Genomic DNA, 18,439 nt, shown 5'->3' with positions numbered 1-18,439 from the left:
GTTTTGTAATACAGGTTGAAGTCTGGAATTGTAATGTCTCCAGCTTTGGTTTTCTTTTTCAACATTACTTTGGCTATTTGGGGTCTTTTCTGGTTCCATACATACATATTTATTTATTTATTATTTTTTAATGTTTATTTATTTTTTAGAGAGAGAGAGAGAGCACAATCAGGGGAGGGGAATAGAGAGAGAGAGGAGACACAGAATCTGAAGCAGGCTCCAGGCTCTAAGCTGTTAGCACAGAGCCCGACATGGGGCTCAAACCCATGAACCATGAGATAATGACTTGAGTCAAAGTTGGACGCTTAACTGACAGAGCAACCCAGGCGTCCTTTTTCCGTATATATTTCAGAACTGTTTGTTCTAGCTCTAAGAAAAAGGCTGCTGTTATTTTGATAATTGCATTGAACATTTAGATTGCTTTTCTTAGTATATACATTTTAATAATATTTGTTCTTCCGATCCATGAACATGGAATGTTTTCCATTTCTATGTGTCTTCCTCAATTTCTTTCATCAGATTTCTATGGTTTCCAGCATACAGATCTTTTACTTCCTTGGTAAGGTTTATTTCTAGGTGCCTTATGGTTTCTGGTGCAATTGTAAATGGAATTGATTTCTCTTTCTGCTGCGTCATTATTGGAGTATATAAATGCAACAGATTTCTGCATGTTGATCTTATATCTTCCAACTTTGCTGAATTCATATTTCAGTTCTGGAAGTTTTTTGGAGTCTTTTGGGTTTTCCACATAGAGTATCATGTCGTCTGTGAAGAGTGAAAATTTCACTTCTTCCTTGTCTATTTGGATGCATTTTATTTATTTCTGTTGTCTGATTGCTGAGGCTAGGACTTCCAGAACTATGTTGAACAACAGTGGTGAGAGGGGACATCCCTGTCATGTTCCTGACCTTAGGGGGAAAGTTCTGTTTTTCCCCATGGAGGATGATATCAGCTCTGCATCTTTTGTATATGGCTTTTATGATGTTGAGGTGTGTTCTTTCTATCCCAACTTTCTTGAGGGTGTTTATCAAGAAATGATGCTGTATTTTGTCAAGTGCTTTTTCTGCATCTATTGAGAGGATCATGTGATTCTTACCCTTTTTTACTAATGTGATATATCATGTTGATTGATTTGCAAATATTGAACCACTGTTGCAGTCCATGATTAAATTCCACTTAATCATGGCAAATAATTCTTTTAATTAATTGTTGATTTTGATTTGCTAGTATCTTGTTGGCAATTTTTGCATCCATGTTCTTTGGGAAATTGGTCTGTAATTATTTTAAGTGGGGTCTTTCTTTTGTTTTGGAATCAAGGTAATGCTGGCCTCATAGAATGAGTTTGGAAGTTTTCCTTCCATTTCTATTTTTTGGAACTGTTTCAAAAGAATAGGTATCAACTGTTCTTTAAATGCTTGGTAGAATTTACCTGGGAAGCCATCCAGCCGTGGACTGTTGTTTGTTGGGAGATTTTTGATTACTCCTTCAAATTTTTTGCTGGTATCATATTTAATGCAATCCCCATAGAAATACCACCATTGTTTTTCACAGAGATAGAACAAACAATCATGAAATTTTCATGGAACCACAAAAGACCCCGAATAGCCAAAGCAATCTTGAAAAAGACAAGCAAAGATGGAGGCATAATAATTACAGACATAAAGTTATATTACAATGTTGTACTGATCAAAACAGCAGAGTAGCAGCACAAAAACAGACACATAGATCTTTCTGTGTAAAAAATTATTCCAAATAGTGAATTTAATTCATTTGAAATTCCTCCACTTATTTATGTGTCCCATAGTCCATGTCTAAAGTGTTTCCAGTGCACTCTCCCTCTTTCAGGGATCAGGAGGAGCAACCCTCCCATACTACAGGGGATTGTTGATATTTGTCTGATAAAATGCTTACTCTTTAATTAAGCATGTTTGAGATCCAATAGCTATGGCAATCATACAGTCAAATTTTCTAAGACAGACCCAATTTCAAATACTGTTTCCTATGTGATATATCCCTATAAATAACTAAAAGGCCTGGCAATTACAATACTTTGCCTTCCAAAATATATCTCTTACCTCTGCCACTCATACCCAAAAGCAACATATAAGTAATTTGATAGGCCATGGGACCTGATATTTATTAAGAAGTTGTGATCACTGTGTATACAGTTCTCTGCAATATGTACAATGTGATATCTTCCCACTCATTCATTCTTTTACACAACAAGCATTTATAGATCACCCACTATTTTCCAAGTAAATGGTGCCAAAGAAGTAAATATGTTATACAAGAGAACAGATATAGAAGTAGACATTATTTTTAAATGTTTATTGATTTATTTTTGAGAGAGAGAGAGAGAGCATGCACAAGCAGGGGAGGGGCAGAGAAAGAGGGAGACATAGAATATGAAGCAGGCTCCAGTCACTGAGCTGTCAGCACAGAGCCTGACATGGGGCTTGAACCCACGAATCATACAATCATCACCTGAGCTGAAGTCAGATACTTAACCAACTGAGCCACCCAACTGCCCCAGAAGTAGACAAATTATAATATGAAGTGATAGGAAAATAAAGTTACATAGCACATGCTATGGTAGTCAAAAATAGAAAACAGCCAGGTAATTTTGTTTGAAGATAATAAGACTTAACTAAAGTAAGTGACAGTTGAACTAGATTTAAATTATAATTATAAATAACACATACATGATAAATAGCATATTTCTCTAAATAGATACTGTTAAAATGTTGGATTGGGAGGTATTCCATTTTATTATTGACTTCCATTTTGTCAGCTCATATATTTAAGTTTCTCTAGAAAGGAATTAAAAAGAAATTTCCTCATTATAATAAACATACCCACACATCTTTTTTTCCCCCATAAAAGTGGAACTTAACCATTTATGGTCATCAGGTGAATTAAATTACATTCCTATTAGCAACCATCCTTTTCAAATATCATCAATGATTTACAAAACATGATTTTAAAAAAGAAACAGGAAAAAATAGGAATAAAAGAAATAAATTTTTTATAAAATAAAAAAGAAATAGGAAAAAATAAAATAAAAAGAAACAGACTATATATATCCACATGTAGACATACACATGATATGCATGTCTCTGAGCATGTGTATATACAACACACACACACACACACACACACACACACATGCACACACACGCACACACACTCACCATTCACATTCTTAGCAAGTTCCACCAGCAGTGACAAAATTGGCATCCAGGATTTCTTGGGTACAATGCTTGATTTGGAGCTAAAAAAGATTAAAGTTCATTGTTAAATGCTGATTTGAGGTTTTATAAATCATCTAAAACAATTATGATCATAAAAACAGTTTTGATGCATGTGAACTCTGTGACTTTATTAAATGTATTAATTTCACTGCTTTTTAATTAATCCTCTATTAATTCAATACAGATACCCATGTTTAAAGTTTTTATTTTAATTCCACTTAGTTAACATAGAGCGTTAGATTAGTTTTCAGGGGTACAATACAGTGATTCAACAATTCCATACGTCACCCAGTGCTTATCAGGACAAGTGCACTCTTTAATCCCCATCACTGATTTCACCCATCCCCCCTCCCCCACTCCTTTCTGGTAACCATTAGTTTGTTCTCTATAGTGAAGAGACTGTTTCTTGGTTTACCTCTCTCTTTTTTTCCCATTTGCTCATTTATTTTGTTTTTAAAATTTTACATAAAATAGAAATCATATTGCATTTATCTTTTTCTGACTTATTTCTCTTAGCATAATAGTCTCTACTTCCATCCATGCTATTGCAAATGACAAGATTTCAGTTTTGTTTATGGCTGAGTAGTGATTATGTATATAGACAGCTTCCTTATCCATTCATCATTCAGTGGACACTTGAGCTGTTTCAATAGTTTAGCTATTATAGATAATGCTGCTATAAACACTGGGGCACATGTATCCCTTTGAATTAGTATTTTTTAATTCTTTGGGTAAATACCTACTAGTGCAATGGCTGGATCATGGAGTAGTTCTATTTTTAATTTTTTGAGGGACCTCCATACTGTTTTCCAGACTGGTTGCGCCAGTTGACATTCCCACCAATAGTGCAGGAGTGTTTCCCTTATCCACCTCCAAAAGCAACACCTTTTGTGTCTTATGTTGTTGATTTTAGCTATTCTGGCAAGTGCAAGGTGATTTCTTATTGTAGTTTTTATTTTTATTTCCCTGATGATCAGTGATGTTGAGCATCTTTCCATGTGTCTGTTGGCCATCTGTATGCCTTCTGTGGAAAAATGTCTTTTTTTGTCTTCTGTCCATTTTTAATTGGATTATTTGTTTTTTGGGTGTTGAGTTTTATAAGTTCTTTATATATTTAGGATACTAACCTTTTATCAGATATCACTTGCAAATACTTTCTCCCATTCCATATGTTGACTTTTAGTTTCATAAATTGTTTCCTTCCCTTGACAGAAGCTTTTTCATTTTTATGAGGTCCCAATAGTTTATTTTTGCTTGCCCTTCCCTTGCATGAGGAGACATATCTAAAAAGAAGTTTCTATAACTGATATCACAGAGGTTACTGCCTGTGTTATCTTCTGGAATTTTAATAGTTTCATGCTTCATGTTTAGGTCGTTAATCCATTTTGAATTTACTTTTGTGCGTGGTGTAAGAAAGTGGTTCAGTTTCATCCTTTTACGTGTTGCCGTCCAGTTTCCTCAAAACTATTTGTTGAAGAGACTGTCTTTTTTCCATTGGATATTCTTCCCTTTGTTCAAGATTAATTGTACAGTTGTCTGTTTTACATTTCTGCATTTTCTATTCTGTTCTATTTATGTGTCTATTTTTATGAGAGTTCCTTAATGCTTTTTATCACTACAGCTCTGTAATATAACTTGAAGTCCAGAAATGTGATGCTTCAGCCTTGCTTTTCTTTTTCAAGGTTACTTTGGCTATTTGGCATCTTTTGTGGTTCCATATAAATTTTAGGATTGTTTGCTCTAGCTCTGTGAAAAATGATGGTGGGATTTCGATAAGGGTCGCATTAAATATGTAGATTGCTTTCAGTAGAATAGACATTTTAACAATATTTGTTCTTCTGATCGATGATCATGGAATGACCTCCAATTTCTTTCATCATAGTTTTATACTTTTTAGATTATAGGTCTTTCACCTCTTTGGTTAGGTTTATTCCTAAATATCTTATGGGTTTTGGTTCAATTGTAAATGGGATTGGTTCCTTAATTTCTGTTGCTTCATTATTGGTGTATAGAAATGCAACGGGTTTCTATGCATTTTGTATCTTGTGATTTTTCCTGAATTCGTGTATCAGTTCTAGCAATTTTTTTGTAGGGTCTTTTAGATTTTCCATATATAGTGTCATGTCATCTGCAAATAGTGTAAGTTTTATTCTTCCTAGCCAATCTGGACGCCTTTTATTTCTTTTTGTTGTCTAATTGCTGAGGCTGGGACTTCCAGGACTATGTTAAATAACAATGGTGACAGTGGACATCCCTGTCTTGTTCCTGACCTTAGAGGAAAATCTGTCATTTTTCCCCCAGTAAGGATGAAGTTAGCTTTGGGCTTTTCTTCACTGCCTAGCAAAGGCATACCATTTGTGACGGGCAAAGACAATGAACAAATCATTGAAAATCTATTTTTTGGGGAATAGCTAATCTCTAGCTATGCTCTGCTTTAGAGAGAGGTTTGTCAAGCACTCTACATAAGAAAACCTAAACATGATGCCAATAATGTACCAGAACAAACCAAAGCTATAGACAGAAATGTAACTGCAAGGTTTTTAGCTAGAAACAAGCAGGTGAATTAACAGTAAAATAAAAAGTCTTCATAGCCAGACACCATCATTGGTTTCACAACCTTCATTTCATTCCTCTTGAGATAAGTTTGGGAGCAAATTGGGAAACATTGGTTAGAAATTAGATAATACCTGGTCAGAGTTAAAAAGCAAAGTATCTTCTCCAGTCTGTAGAGACAGCCAATATGAAATTCAGAAAAGACTCTGAAAACACCTTCAGCTCTGCTTAAATAAGATAGGATTTTTCTCTCCTTCAAGCCCTGAGTAGTTCACACACAATTCACCTCTGTTAAGGAACAGGCAGCTATACCTTTTCCATATAAATTCCAAATGGCTACTGCTCATTTGCATCCCCTTCTTCAAATCCAGCCATCCCAGTTCCTTGGAGGTTACCTACCTAGAAGCTAAGAAGAAATGTTTTCTCTATGAATGCATAACTGGTCATTGATGAAGAAACAGGCACTCACTCAGCCTTACCTGACCTAGGAAAAAAATTTCTGACCATATTTCCAGATGTCCATGTCAGTCAACACAATCTCCGTATAATTTATAAGGTATTAACTATCAAAAATAATGGATCTTTTCAGTTAGCATCTTGGCAGATGATGATAGCAGTACATTTTATTTGAGAAGCCAGCACATACTTCTCCCAGTAAAACAGCAAAGAGAAAACTGTGAGCATTGGCTCCAGATCCTACTAGAAAAAGGTTACCATTATATTCCATTACAGTTAAAGCTATGTATGTACCTCCTGGATGGCATCCAATCACATAGCACTTTTCCCTCCCTCTTACTTTTTTTTTCCTTTTTTATTAAAAACATATCCTCTCAATGGCTAGACAGTGGTTTCTAATAAAGAAATAGACTGAAAATCAGCCAGGGGAATGTGTGTTGAAAGTAATGGGAGATTTTTCAGAATCACCAGTAACAAGATACTTCTTTGTAGTCAACTTTATGTGTTATGTGACACGTCATAGGGACTGAAAGTTCCAGTCCAATGTATAACTCAGAAGTTCCAGCAAGTGCCAGAAGGTACAAATTAAATGAGAGGAAACTGCAAAAACAAACCAAACAAAAAAAAAAGTGGAGTTATTTACTTAAGACTTGAATAAAGCATAAGAGTTTTAAGCATGCTCAAGATTTGTTTTCTTTCTCTGAGCTCTTCCTTGAATATGTGGAAAAATATTGGGGCATCCCTACAATCTATAAAAAAAACCCTCAAAAGTAAAAGATGATAAGGTAATTAAAGTAGCTTCTTTAGGAAATTAGGTATGTACTTTGCCAATTGTATTCTAAAAGTAAGACATTTTACTCTTCAGTGTTCAGGTTCTAATGAAAGTCAGCATGAAGCAGTTGGAAATGATGTTCACTTTAGGGAAAAGAGAAGTCTGAAAGGATAAATGGAATGTCAGTAGCATATACAGCAAGGGCCCAAAAGTCATACAGACTTGGTTTCCAATTTCAGATCTACCACTTTCACTTATTCAACAAATATTACTTGAGTGTCTACTATATATTAGATACTGTACTGAAAAAGAATAACATTATTTCTGCCTTCATAGAGCATACACATTATGGAGAGTAATATAGACAGACACTGAACAAATAAATTAAAATAAGAGTATCAGGGGCACCTGGGTGGCTCAGTCAGTTAAGCTTCCGACTCTTGGTTTCAGCTCAGGTCATGATCTCACGGTTCAGGTTGAAGCCCTGCATCAGGCTCTGTGCTGACAGTGCGGAGCCTGCTTGGGATTCTCTCTCCCTCTTTCTGCCCCTCCCCTGCTCATTCTACCTCTCTCTCTCCCTCTCCCTCTCCCTCTCTCTCTCTGTCTCACTCTCTCAAAATAAATAAATAAACTTAATAAAAAGAAGAATATCAGAGAGTACCTTGAAGAAATTATAATAGGGTAAAGTGACAACAGTAACTGCATATCTACTATAGAATGGATGATCAGGAAAAGTCTCTCTGAATAGGTGACATTTGAAGCTAAATGATGAGAAAGAGCCAGCCATGTGATAACCTAGTGGAAAACTATTCAAAGCAGAGACTAGATCAAAAGTAAAGGACTTAAGACAAAAATGAACTTCACTTATTAAAGGGATGGAAAAACCAATGTACCTGGAGTTTGAGTATGAAAAAGAGTACTAATAAATGAGGTTGGGCAATAGTTAAGAGCCTGATCTTGGGCATTCTTACCATGGTTAGGTGTTGGATTTCATAAAAACCCACTTAATAACTATGAGGCTTTGGGTAAGTTGCTTAACTCTGTTTTTCATTTTTTCACTTGTAAAATAGATAATAAAAATATCTATCTCTTAAGATTATTGTGAAGATTAAAAGAGAAAATATATGCAAAACACAGTGTCTGGCACATAGTAAGTATTCAACAAATGTGGTTGTTTTTATATAGTAGAACAAGTCTCCTTATAACTGATTGGGGGCTTAGAATCAGGCTGTATACAAGTCCTGTTTGTACCACTGACTGGCTGTATGACTTTGGGAAAGTTACTTAAAATCCTTAAGCTTCAGTTTTAACATATTAAAAATGAGATTAGGAGATTTTGCATGATACTTTCTAACACATAATGAACATTTGAATGAATTATTATTATTATTCAAACTCTATCTGGTCTCACTTCTAAGTGGGAGTACACAGCCACTTTTGTGGAATATTTTTGAAAGAAAAAACTTAGGATTTCTTATCCCCAAAACCTCCCTTTTTTATCCTTAATGGCAGAAGTTCCACCATTAAACATGTGCTTCTTGTGCTTAAGACTCATAGTCCTGGATGGACAAAGCAATACTGGTTAAAGAACACAGGCTTTAGTAACATACAGAAATGGGATCAAATCAGACTGCCACTTAGCTCTATAACTGTTCTTCAGCTTGTTAAGCCTCAGTTTTCTTATCTGTAGAATGTGCCTAATCATAAAACCTCTCTCATGTTATTGTGAAATGCATGTAAAATTTTTAGTACAGTATCTGGTACTTAGTAAGTACCATCATCTGTATTAGTGTTATTAATAAGTACTGTTCGTTTTGGCTCAGCATCAATTACTTTGGAGTTCCAGCCTTAGAACTATCAGAGACCTTAGAGATGACTGAGAACAACCTGCTTATTTTACTAATAGGGGAACTCAGGCATAGAGGGAGACAGGTATTTGCCCATGTTCACTCAGTGACCAGAAAAGCTAAGTACAAAAAACAGATTTGGGCTTCCAGCCCAAACCTCTTTATGGTAATAGCATTCAGATCTTACTCAGCACGTTTTGCTGAAAGGAATGGTGGAGACAGAGACAGAAACAGAGAGAGAAAAAGCAAGTGAGCCTATATGCTGTAGGATGAAGCCTGAAGTCATGACATGATCAGTTTTGCCTATTGCAAGTTGCCTAGGCTTGGGTCTTTATTAGCCTTTTGAAATCTCTGTGGCTTTGACAAGAACATAAGTACCTAAAGGTAGACAGACTAAACACATAATTTGGGCAATTCAGGACTTCATAACCCCTTTAAAACAAAGAAATTTGATGTTTTAAAATCAGAATTTTCTTGTACTTCTTTACATGCATTGATATGTATAGCATAAACTTAATTAAAATAATTGTATTTATTTAGATAAGAGGCATCCTTCTCTTTTTAATGATTATTATCTTTAAAATTCTAATCCAGTCCTACCATGGGAGCCTGAAGTTTGGTTTCAGGTACGCGTTGTCCTTTATTTTGCTCTTTTAATGTAACACTCATTATCATCTTCCATCACTTTTTAACTTGGTTATTTGTTTGTTTTTGGTTATCCCTGCTTTGACTCTAGAACAGAATCTTTAAAACAGCTTTTTGTCTGTTGTTGTCACCATCAAATCATCAATACCTAGAAGATGTCTGGCACATAATAGTTGATGTTCAAGAATTTGTTGAATAAATAAATAATGAATTCTGGGTCCCTAGGAATTATGCCAAACTGTTTCCTGAGAACTTAAAACTGCCTTGAACTGGGGCCAGTCCAGAAGTCCCAGGATCTCCACTGAGGAAGGTGACCCATATTTTAAGCCTTGTTACCACCAACATGAGTGAGGAAGGTAACAAGCTGAGAGTTTACCCTGGACTAGCAAATGGGAGGAAAGTCCTTTGCAATAAACTCATCATCTGTAAAGTTGGAGCCTCTCCATGATAAAAAGGAAAGGTAGTTTCTATGGCCACACAAAGCATCCCTATTTTAGAATCTATCTGTCTTCCATCACTTCTACATTTTAGGCCTCACACTATCTCTACTCCTCTATATTCCTGAAATCACTACCTCTCTGAATGTTTGAGAGAGAAGAGCTTCATTCCTGGATACTCAGGGAAAGAAGTGAAGAAGTAGAAAGTACATAGCTTTTCAAAAATCTGAATACAGAGGACATTTTTATTCAGTAGTCTGTGCTTTGGATCCCTTGTTGAAATAAACTGCTTCATAATTTAATGTTTATTTATTTTTGAGAGATAGACAGAGTGTGAGTGCAGAAAGGGCAGACAGAGGGAAACATAGAATCCAAAGCAGGCTCCAGGCTCTGAGCTGTCAGCACAGAGCCTGATGCGGGGCTCAAACCCATGAACTGTGAGATCATGACCTGAGCCGAAGTCAGATGCTTTAAATTTTTTTTCAACGTTTTTTAATTTATTTTTGGGACAGAGAGAGACAGAGCATGAACGGGGGAGGGGCAGAGAGAGGGAGACACAGAGTCGGAAACAGGCTCCAGGCTCCGAGCCATCAGCCCAGAGCCTGACGCGGGGCTCGAACTCACGGACCGTGAGATCGTGACCTGGCTGAAGTCGGACACTTAACCCACTGCGCCACCCAGGCGCCCCCGAAGTCAGATGCTTAACCAACTGAGCCACTCAGGTGCTCCGAACAGCTTCATATTCTAAGAAGCATTTCACCAAGTCCACCAGAATCAGGAGACATTTGGGGAAAATAATCCAAGCATATCGGAAGGAAATGAGAACATAGATTTCCAGTCACTGCAGGCAGTTTTGGAAAAGACAGATATCTGGAAAAGGGCAATGTGTTTTGGACTCAATGATACACAGAGTAATATTGAGAGTGGAACAAGAAAGTAACAGTTGCAGAGGCCTTACCATGAATTGAAGAATGCTGAGGCTCAAGAAGACAGTTATGTCTCCTTATCCCAACCCTGCTTCAGTCATTTGAATTAACCAGACTCTTTTCCTAAGATGTAAACATCACTGGGAGGATTAAAAGCAGTGGGTGGAAGGATCAATCATTAACACTTCAGTGTAAATCTATTCTACCTGTCATTGTCTTGACAGAGGTTTATGTATTGTTTTTGGTCCAGAAAGAAGCAATATCTCTGAAGAGGAGAGATGTCAGAAAGGTCACAGGAAAGACAGAGTTTTGGAAACCATGGAAAATATAAGGTGCAGGAGTTTAGAGGTAGAGACAGAGATGGAAGAAGGTTAATGGATATATAAAACAACCTTTGTCTCCATTTTTTCGGAAGACCTGGCCTAGAAGGTCATGAATGACAAAGTTCCTATAACTTTAAAAATGACCTAGGGTTGATCATGCTGGTAAGGGTGTCAGAAAAGACAGTATTTATCATTTCATGAGGGAATCAACACATACAAGGGTTTATGAGATGCTGACATTGCTTTCCCTGAGAGTTAGAAGGTATGAGAATGATAAATGAGAATTCCCTGTGTTGCCACCCTGGGATCAATGCCTATTCTAGTAACTGATATTGATCTGGGAGCTATCCAGCTCCAAAATCATCTCATTGTTGTCAGATGGTCTGTTTGCCCTGACTTGCTCCAGGACTCCTAGTTGTCATGGGGAATTTAATCAAATATGAGAGGTCAGATTCAAGGGTTGGCTTGGCAAGAAGCCCCAAATAAATCAAAGCCAAACTGGATGAATCAGAGAAAGCAGTAGTTAATCTTTCAGCTTGATTCCTGAAAAGTCACCCAGGGGCTTGCCATTTTAAATTCTGCATTAGTCTTCAGACAGCCTCAAAAACAAAGTATTAAAATTGACTTTAGATCAAATATACTTTAATAATATTTTTCTTTTTTAATTTTTTAATCTTTTTTTTAAATTTATTTTTGAGAGTGAGAGTGAGTGGAGGGACAGAGAGCGAGGGGAACAGAAGATCTGAAGCTGGCTCCACGCTGACAGCCGCAAGCCTGAAGTAGGACTTGAACTCACAAACTGTTAGATCTGGACCTGAGCAGATGTTGGATGTTGAATCAACTGAGCCACCCAGGTACCTCCTTAATAAGTTTTTTCTTAAAGGATGGAGGGAAGGTAAAGGAAAAATGGCTCTGGGTGCCTATAAATAAAGGCAAAGTTTAATAAATAGTTGACCAAAGTATGACTACTAGATAATCCAAACATATTTATTACATTTGATAAGCATTTGAAATCCAAGTTGTAATGAAACTGAATTATTGCTTTTGCTTTTAAATTTGAAATAAAAATAAATTTTATATTTCTTACATTTTGTTTGTTACATTGTTCATATGAAAAAAGTTTTTTATTAATAGCAAGTTATATTAATGATAAAAACTGAATTAGTTAAAATAAATTGAAATATGGAAAATTAAACAAAACTAAATATGCAAATTACACAGAAAGAAACTGATTTGTTGATATATTTTATGTCAACTTGCTTAACATATCCCATTAAACTTTTTGGTGTCATAATCCTAAAATTTTATAATTTTGAGGGCCAAGGGCACAAAGTTACATGTAGTTTATACTTACAAGTGGGAAAGAAAGAATACTAAAAAAAAAACCCAAAAGATTATTCATACTTTGATTACTAATTTGATCTTACAACAAAACCTAACAAGTGAACTTAGCCTAACTTAACCTAATTTCATCAAACTGACTCTAATGCTTATATATTCTGTATGTAATGTTTTCACAAGACAATACAATGCATGATTAGTTTTAGGACTTTAGATCACAAAGAAAAACTAATGCTATTTTTGAAAATTTATTTTCATTATTGTTCTATTGTTTTAGCATTTTATTAAATTGGTTCCTAACCCAGGCTCAGATTGGTCATTTTTATCCTAGTAAGGAAACAGATTTGACAAAAGAAACTAGGCAATTTACTGTACATCAAGCCTGGTATTGTTTTTAGTTTATTTCTTTATTTAATATAGACTAAAATTAAGTCAGGATTTGGTATTGGAGCATCCAAAAATTCTGTTCTGGGCTTGTATACTTTTGATTTGCAGAATCAGAATGAAGACATTCTCCTCATTCAGTAAGTTCTATAGAGTTGTTGGAGAATGTTACACAAGCAAATGTTAATACCAGAAGGAAAAAATAATTTGTAATTAACCAATTGGTATAAAAATGTTGGATGGTTTCCATTAGTGGTAGGGATTTATACATTTATGGTAACATTTGATTTAAGGGATTAATGTAAGGGGAAGTTGGTGAAAGGGCGGGTGAAACAGGTGATGGGTATTAAGTAGTGATGTATGGAATGGTTGAATCACGGTATTGTACACCTGAAACTAATGTAGCACTGTATGTTTACTATAACAGAATTAAAATATAAAGGATTCATGTAAAAAATTTACATTATGCTCATGTTTTAAACTTAAAAATCAGTATTTTTAAATCTATATAAGACCAGAAAGAAAAACAAAGGTTAATGAGAGTTTTAAGAATTTGATTATCATTTGGGGTGCCTAGGTGACAGAGTCAAGTGTCCGACTACAGCTCAGGTCATGATTTCACAGTTCCTGTGCTCGAACCCTGTGTCTGGCTCTGTACTGACAGCTCAGAGCCTGGAGTCTGCTTGGGATTCTGTATCTCTCTCTCTCTCTCTCTCTCTCTCTCTCTCTCAAAAATAAATAAACTTTTAAAAAATAAAAAAGAATTTGAGTATCATTTAAAATATTTTTTCTATTATTGTTTTATGGTGTATTTTTTTCTTTTTTTTTTCAAATCACTTCCTGGCACATGCATTATTCCTGGAAGTTTTACTTTAAAAGTCTTAGCATTTTTAAATTACCATATCATCCAAATATTTTAAAGTTTGATCAATACACATTTTAAGAATATTTCTATTGTTTCTCAGTGTTTAATTGTGTGTGTGTGTGTGTGTGTGTGTGTGTAGAATGTAGATGAGGGAATATATTTTCATTCTTTCTGACATGAGCACAAATGTAGCACCTTTCAAATTATACTGTGCTCAGAAGCTCCATTTACATGTCTTAATATGCTTAAATCTACATTTCATCCAATAAATAGTAAAAGGTTTTAAAGATTATTTTGTTTCTTTTATTGTTTAAGGGTGTTACAAAAAAATGTTTTCTCTTCTTTTGTATATATGTAAATATTTATTTTGATTGCTCCTGAACTAACACCAGTTTAGCAGCTTCCTAACTGCATTTTTATCCAAAGCATCATATGAAAATCATGGTATTTTGCAAGTTTTAAAAATCCTTAAGAAAATGCAAATTCTAAATTCTTGTGTGTTTTGTTTTGTTTTGTTTTGTAAGCGATTGTTTTATGGGGTTCCCCCCCCCCAATATGGTCATGACCTGGGCACAAATTTAGCAGATTTCTACCTGTATTGTACTCTGAAATTGCACACAAATGATATGATACTTTTAAATTTACAGAACCTCCAAAAATAAATAAAATACAAATGCAAGTGCTAGGGATTATTTTCTATTGTTTTGTTGTTTTGCAGTTTTTCTGAGTTTTATTGTATTGGTTTAGTTTGGTTTATGAATTTATTTTCAATATGCTCCTGATCTGGCCACAAACTCTAGCAGCAACCTGGCTGCATTGTGCTCCAAAATTTAACATGAAAGAATAAGTTATTTAAAGTTACAGATCTCCTCTCCCCCCCAAAAAATTTATTAATGAAAATTTTAAGCAAGAATTTAAAATGTGCTTTATGATTTTATTTTGTGTTATTATTTTGTTGTTAATTTTTTCAATTTGCTCCTGACCTGGGAATAAATGCATTGTGCTCCAAAATATCATACGAAGAATATTATATAGTATCAGTCTCTCAAAAGAAAGATAATTAAAAATTCTGAGGAAAAAATGTTGGTGTTGCTAGTTTTTTTAATGGACATTTGTTGTTTTATGTGATTTTTTATTCTGTAATTGTTTTGAGCACAGCTTTCCAGATTTGAAATTTCATATGAAAATCTTAATGTAGTGTAAAAAAAAGGAAGATTAAAAAAAAACTGACACTGCTGGTGATTACAATTGTGTAAATCCAGCTAATTTTGTTTCTTCCCATCCATATTTATGTAAACACAATTTATGTTTCTGTTTTCAAAACATATACGATGAAATTTGTCAGTTCTTTTAAATTGGATACACTTCTTACCAATAATGTTAGGCTACAATATGTTCTTATGCTAAAAATATACTCTATAATAATACAAAAAAAGGAAAAAAAGAGTAACATGTATCAGTAGTAACACAAAAGTTTTTTTTTAAATAATCCCTGAATTTGTTCTATATTTATAGGCCCAACCTAATTAACAAATATTACCAGAGTGGAAATATCTTTCTAAAAAATTTACGATAATCTTTATATCACTGAAGCAAAGGCCACTGGCCACTTGTATAATGTGACACAATGAAATTATAACCCAGCAGAAGAGTTTGGCAATCTCTTTTGGTTGTTGTAATTAGACCTGACCTATAATTATTGAACAAAACAGCATATGCACAATAAACATTCAAATAAATGTACCTGACTGTATTCAGTACATTAATCTATTTTCAGTTATCACTAGCTTCAAATTGTTTCTCTTATTCATAGCATAGGAAAAATCCTAGGAAAAACCATATCTGGACAATTCTCATTACCTAAAAGGTGGATTCTAGCATTAATTCACCACCATTATGTGTTGTTTGATCACTAACTTCCTCTTGAATAGCTGGAAGGGAAGGCTTTGTGGTCAAAGGTATTTCAGTCTTAAACAGGGATTCCATCTTGATATGGGTATTAACATAGAAGGACTTCTGAAAAGACTCCAGGGTGAAGTAATAGATAAAAGGGTCAAAGCAACAGTTCAGAGTTGCAAGGCACAAGGTGATTGGGTACATAATCTTTGCAAATCTTTCCAACAAGCAATTGGTAATGGCTTGGGAGCGCACTAGGGCATACAGGAAGAGGACAGAGTTATAGGGTACGAAGCATACCACAAAGACTGCCATATGAACTGTGATCATCTTCAGCACTTTTTTCTTATTGGTTCCAATTTGAGACAGTGTAGCAGGCTTGCGGAGGGTTCTTAGCACCACAGAAGAGCAAGAGACATTTAAAATCAGAGGAATGATGAAACCAACAACTTCAATAAATATGGTGATCTTGGACAGATAAGTCTTCCAGATACGTTTGGAGAAGCCCTCAAAACAGGTGGTGGTTGCATTGTTGACATTAGTAGTGGAGAACAAAGAGGCTGAAATACCACCACTGAGGACTAGGATCCAGACTCCAGCACACACAAAGGCAGAATTCCTCCTTGTCCTAATGGTACGAGATCGGAAGGGATAGACAATGGCCAGGAAACGATCCACGCTAATACAGGTGAGGAAGAGCATGCTCCCATAGATGTTGGTGAGGAATGCAGTCCCAGAGATCTTGCAAAGGGTGTCACCAAAAGGCCAGTGACGGTTGAAATTGTAAAATATTTTGAAAGGTAGAGTGCAGACAAAGAGCAAATCAGAAAGGGCCAAATTGGTGATGAAAATAGCAGTCTCACTTCTCATTTTCATTCGGAAGCAGAAGACAAACAGAGAGGCACTGTTGGTTATCAGACCCAGGATGAATACAACACTGTAGACAGCACCATTCAGATTATACTTGAAGGAATCATCAACAATGCAAGTATTATTGGTAGTAGCATTGCCCAACCTGGGTCTGAAGCTTGAATTTAAATCTTGAAATTGAAAGTCAATGAATCTTCTGTCACCCATGGATTTTTTTCAGAACGCCTGCTGCCTGCAGGGTTCACCACTTTGAGACTAGAGACTGGTAAGAAATATTTTCCTCCTATGGGAGACAAGATGGAATGAATAATCAAATCTGCCTTTCATTCATTTCTGTGGAGTAAAAGATATTTTGTTCACCCAGACTGGAAACAATATACACATTCAATTTGGTTTGACAAGTACCTTTTGAGCACCTACAATATGTTAAAAGGTACTACAGGAATATGTTGCAAGATTGGGAGAGATCACACACAATATAACAAATGCAGTACTGTATGCAGCATTGCAATGAACAGAAATAAGATATTGTATACATGAGAGCCCAAGCAGGGATGGGGGATGGAGGTGGGGAAACGGGCCTTTGATAATTAAAACAACACTAATAGTTTGAAATTTTTATGGAATTTTTTAACTTTCAAAAATGTGTTTTATTTGATTCCCACAAGAACATCATAAGGTAGGAAGACAAGAATTTATCACCATATTATAGAAGAAGAAACTGAGGTTTATGTAATTTAGAATTATGATGTCAGAATTAGAATGTGTAAATGGTACCATCAGAACCAGAATTCACCTTTTTTATTCATAATCAAAGAATTGTTAAACTAATCTAAATTATTTTGTTTCTTTTCTAATATTAGTAAACCTTATTGTCTAATTATTAGTTCTATTGCACAAGACTATAGGTCGATATGGGACCTCCAGGACATGCCCTTAAAAAAGTTTTAACTAAGCTTATTTTTTAATGTTTATTTATTTATTTGAGAGAAAGAGCAAGGGAGAGGCAGAGAGAGAGGGAGAGAGAATCGCTCCGCACTGTAAGCACAAAGCCAGAAGTGATCCCACGAACCGTGAGATGATGACCTGAGTCAAAATCAAGAGCTGGACTCTCATTTGACTGAGCCACCCAGGTGCCCCTCTGACTAAATTATTGAAGTAAATAATCAATTCATCTTTTTCTTCTAAAACATGAATTCAGAGAGCATGGATTCCTCAGTTAATTAAAGCTTCTGGTGAAAAGATTTTTCACTGTATTACATTGTCTTTCTAGAGCAATAATTCAAATAATCTCAGAGTTTCCCTCTTGCAGATTGTAGTCCCCTTTCCAAATCTCTCTCAAGCTAAATGCTTAGCTTAGGATGTCTTCTTATCCCCCTCCCATTCCATCAGTTACTTTCATGCCTTCAGCTCCTAAAACGGCCTTAATCAATGGAACCTTCTCTGGCTGAATATAAGTGAAGTGTGAAAGGTAGATTTGACATAAATGCCCATTCCTCTGCCACACTGTAAACTTCTGATCTGACCAGTTACATGCCCTTTGATTGCCCCTGCTTATACATATGGCAGTCATTAACTTAACCATTTTTTTTTTAGTATCTGGGCCAACATTGCTCAGAGGTGCATATAGAAGTCTTTCTAAATTTCTCGGTTAGTAGCTGTCATTTGATAGGAACAGCCTTTTGAATTCTCTATAATGCAAAATGGACAATTCTTTTCAATGAGGAGGATATGCAATAAAAGTGGTCTTTGCTCCCTGATATGTTCAATAATGGATTTTCACATGATTATATTTTTTATTTTATTTTATTTTATTTTTTAAAATATAATTTATTGTCAAATTTGTTCCATGTAACATCCAATGCTCATCCCA

At 35.3% G+C, this 18,439-nt stretch overlaps 1 protein-coding gene across 1 annotated transcript; it reads right to left on the bottom strand.

Moving 5' to 3' along the window:
- Positions 1–13,677: 13,677 nt before the first annotated feature.
- Positions 13,678–16,997, bottom strand: LPAR4 (lysophosphatidic acid receptor 4). The gene has a single exon (XM_023249353.2). It carries the CDS (start codon positions 16,771–16,773, stop codon positions 15,661–15,663), a length of 1,113 nt encoding a protein of 370 aa, XP_023105121.1. The 5' UTR covers positions 16,774–16,997; the 3' UTR covers positions 13,678–15,660.
- Positions 16,998–18,439: the final 1,442 nt, after the last annotated feature.

The sequence above is a fragment of the Felis catus genome, chromosome X (assembly GCF_018350175.1).
Source record: "Felis catus isolate Fca126 chromosome X, F.catus_Fca126_mat1.0, whole genome shotgun sequence".
NCBI lineage: Eukaryota > Metazoa > Chordata > Mammalia > Carnivora > Felidae > Felis > Felis catus.
The sequence above is the reverse complement of the archived record's forward strand: the minus strand, read 5'-3'. Positions and strand labels throughout refer to the sequence as shown.

Bases quoted from the DNA above. Each gene is read 5' to 3' on its own strand.
- LPAR4 (XM_023249353.2), bottom strand. From the start codon at position 16,773: ATGGGTGACAGAAGATTCATTGACTTTCAATTTCAAGATTTAAATTCA.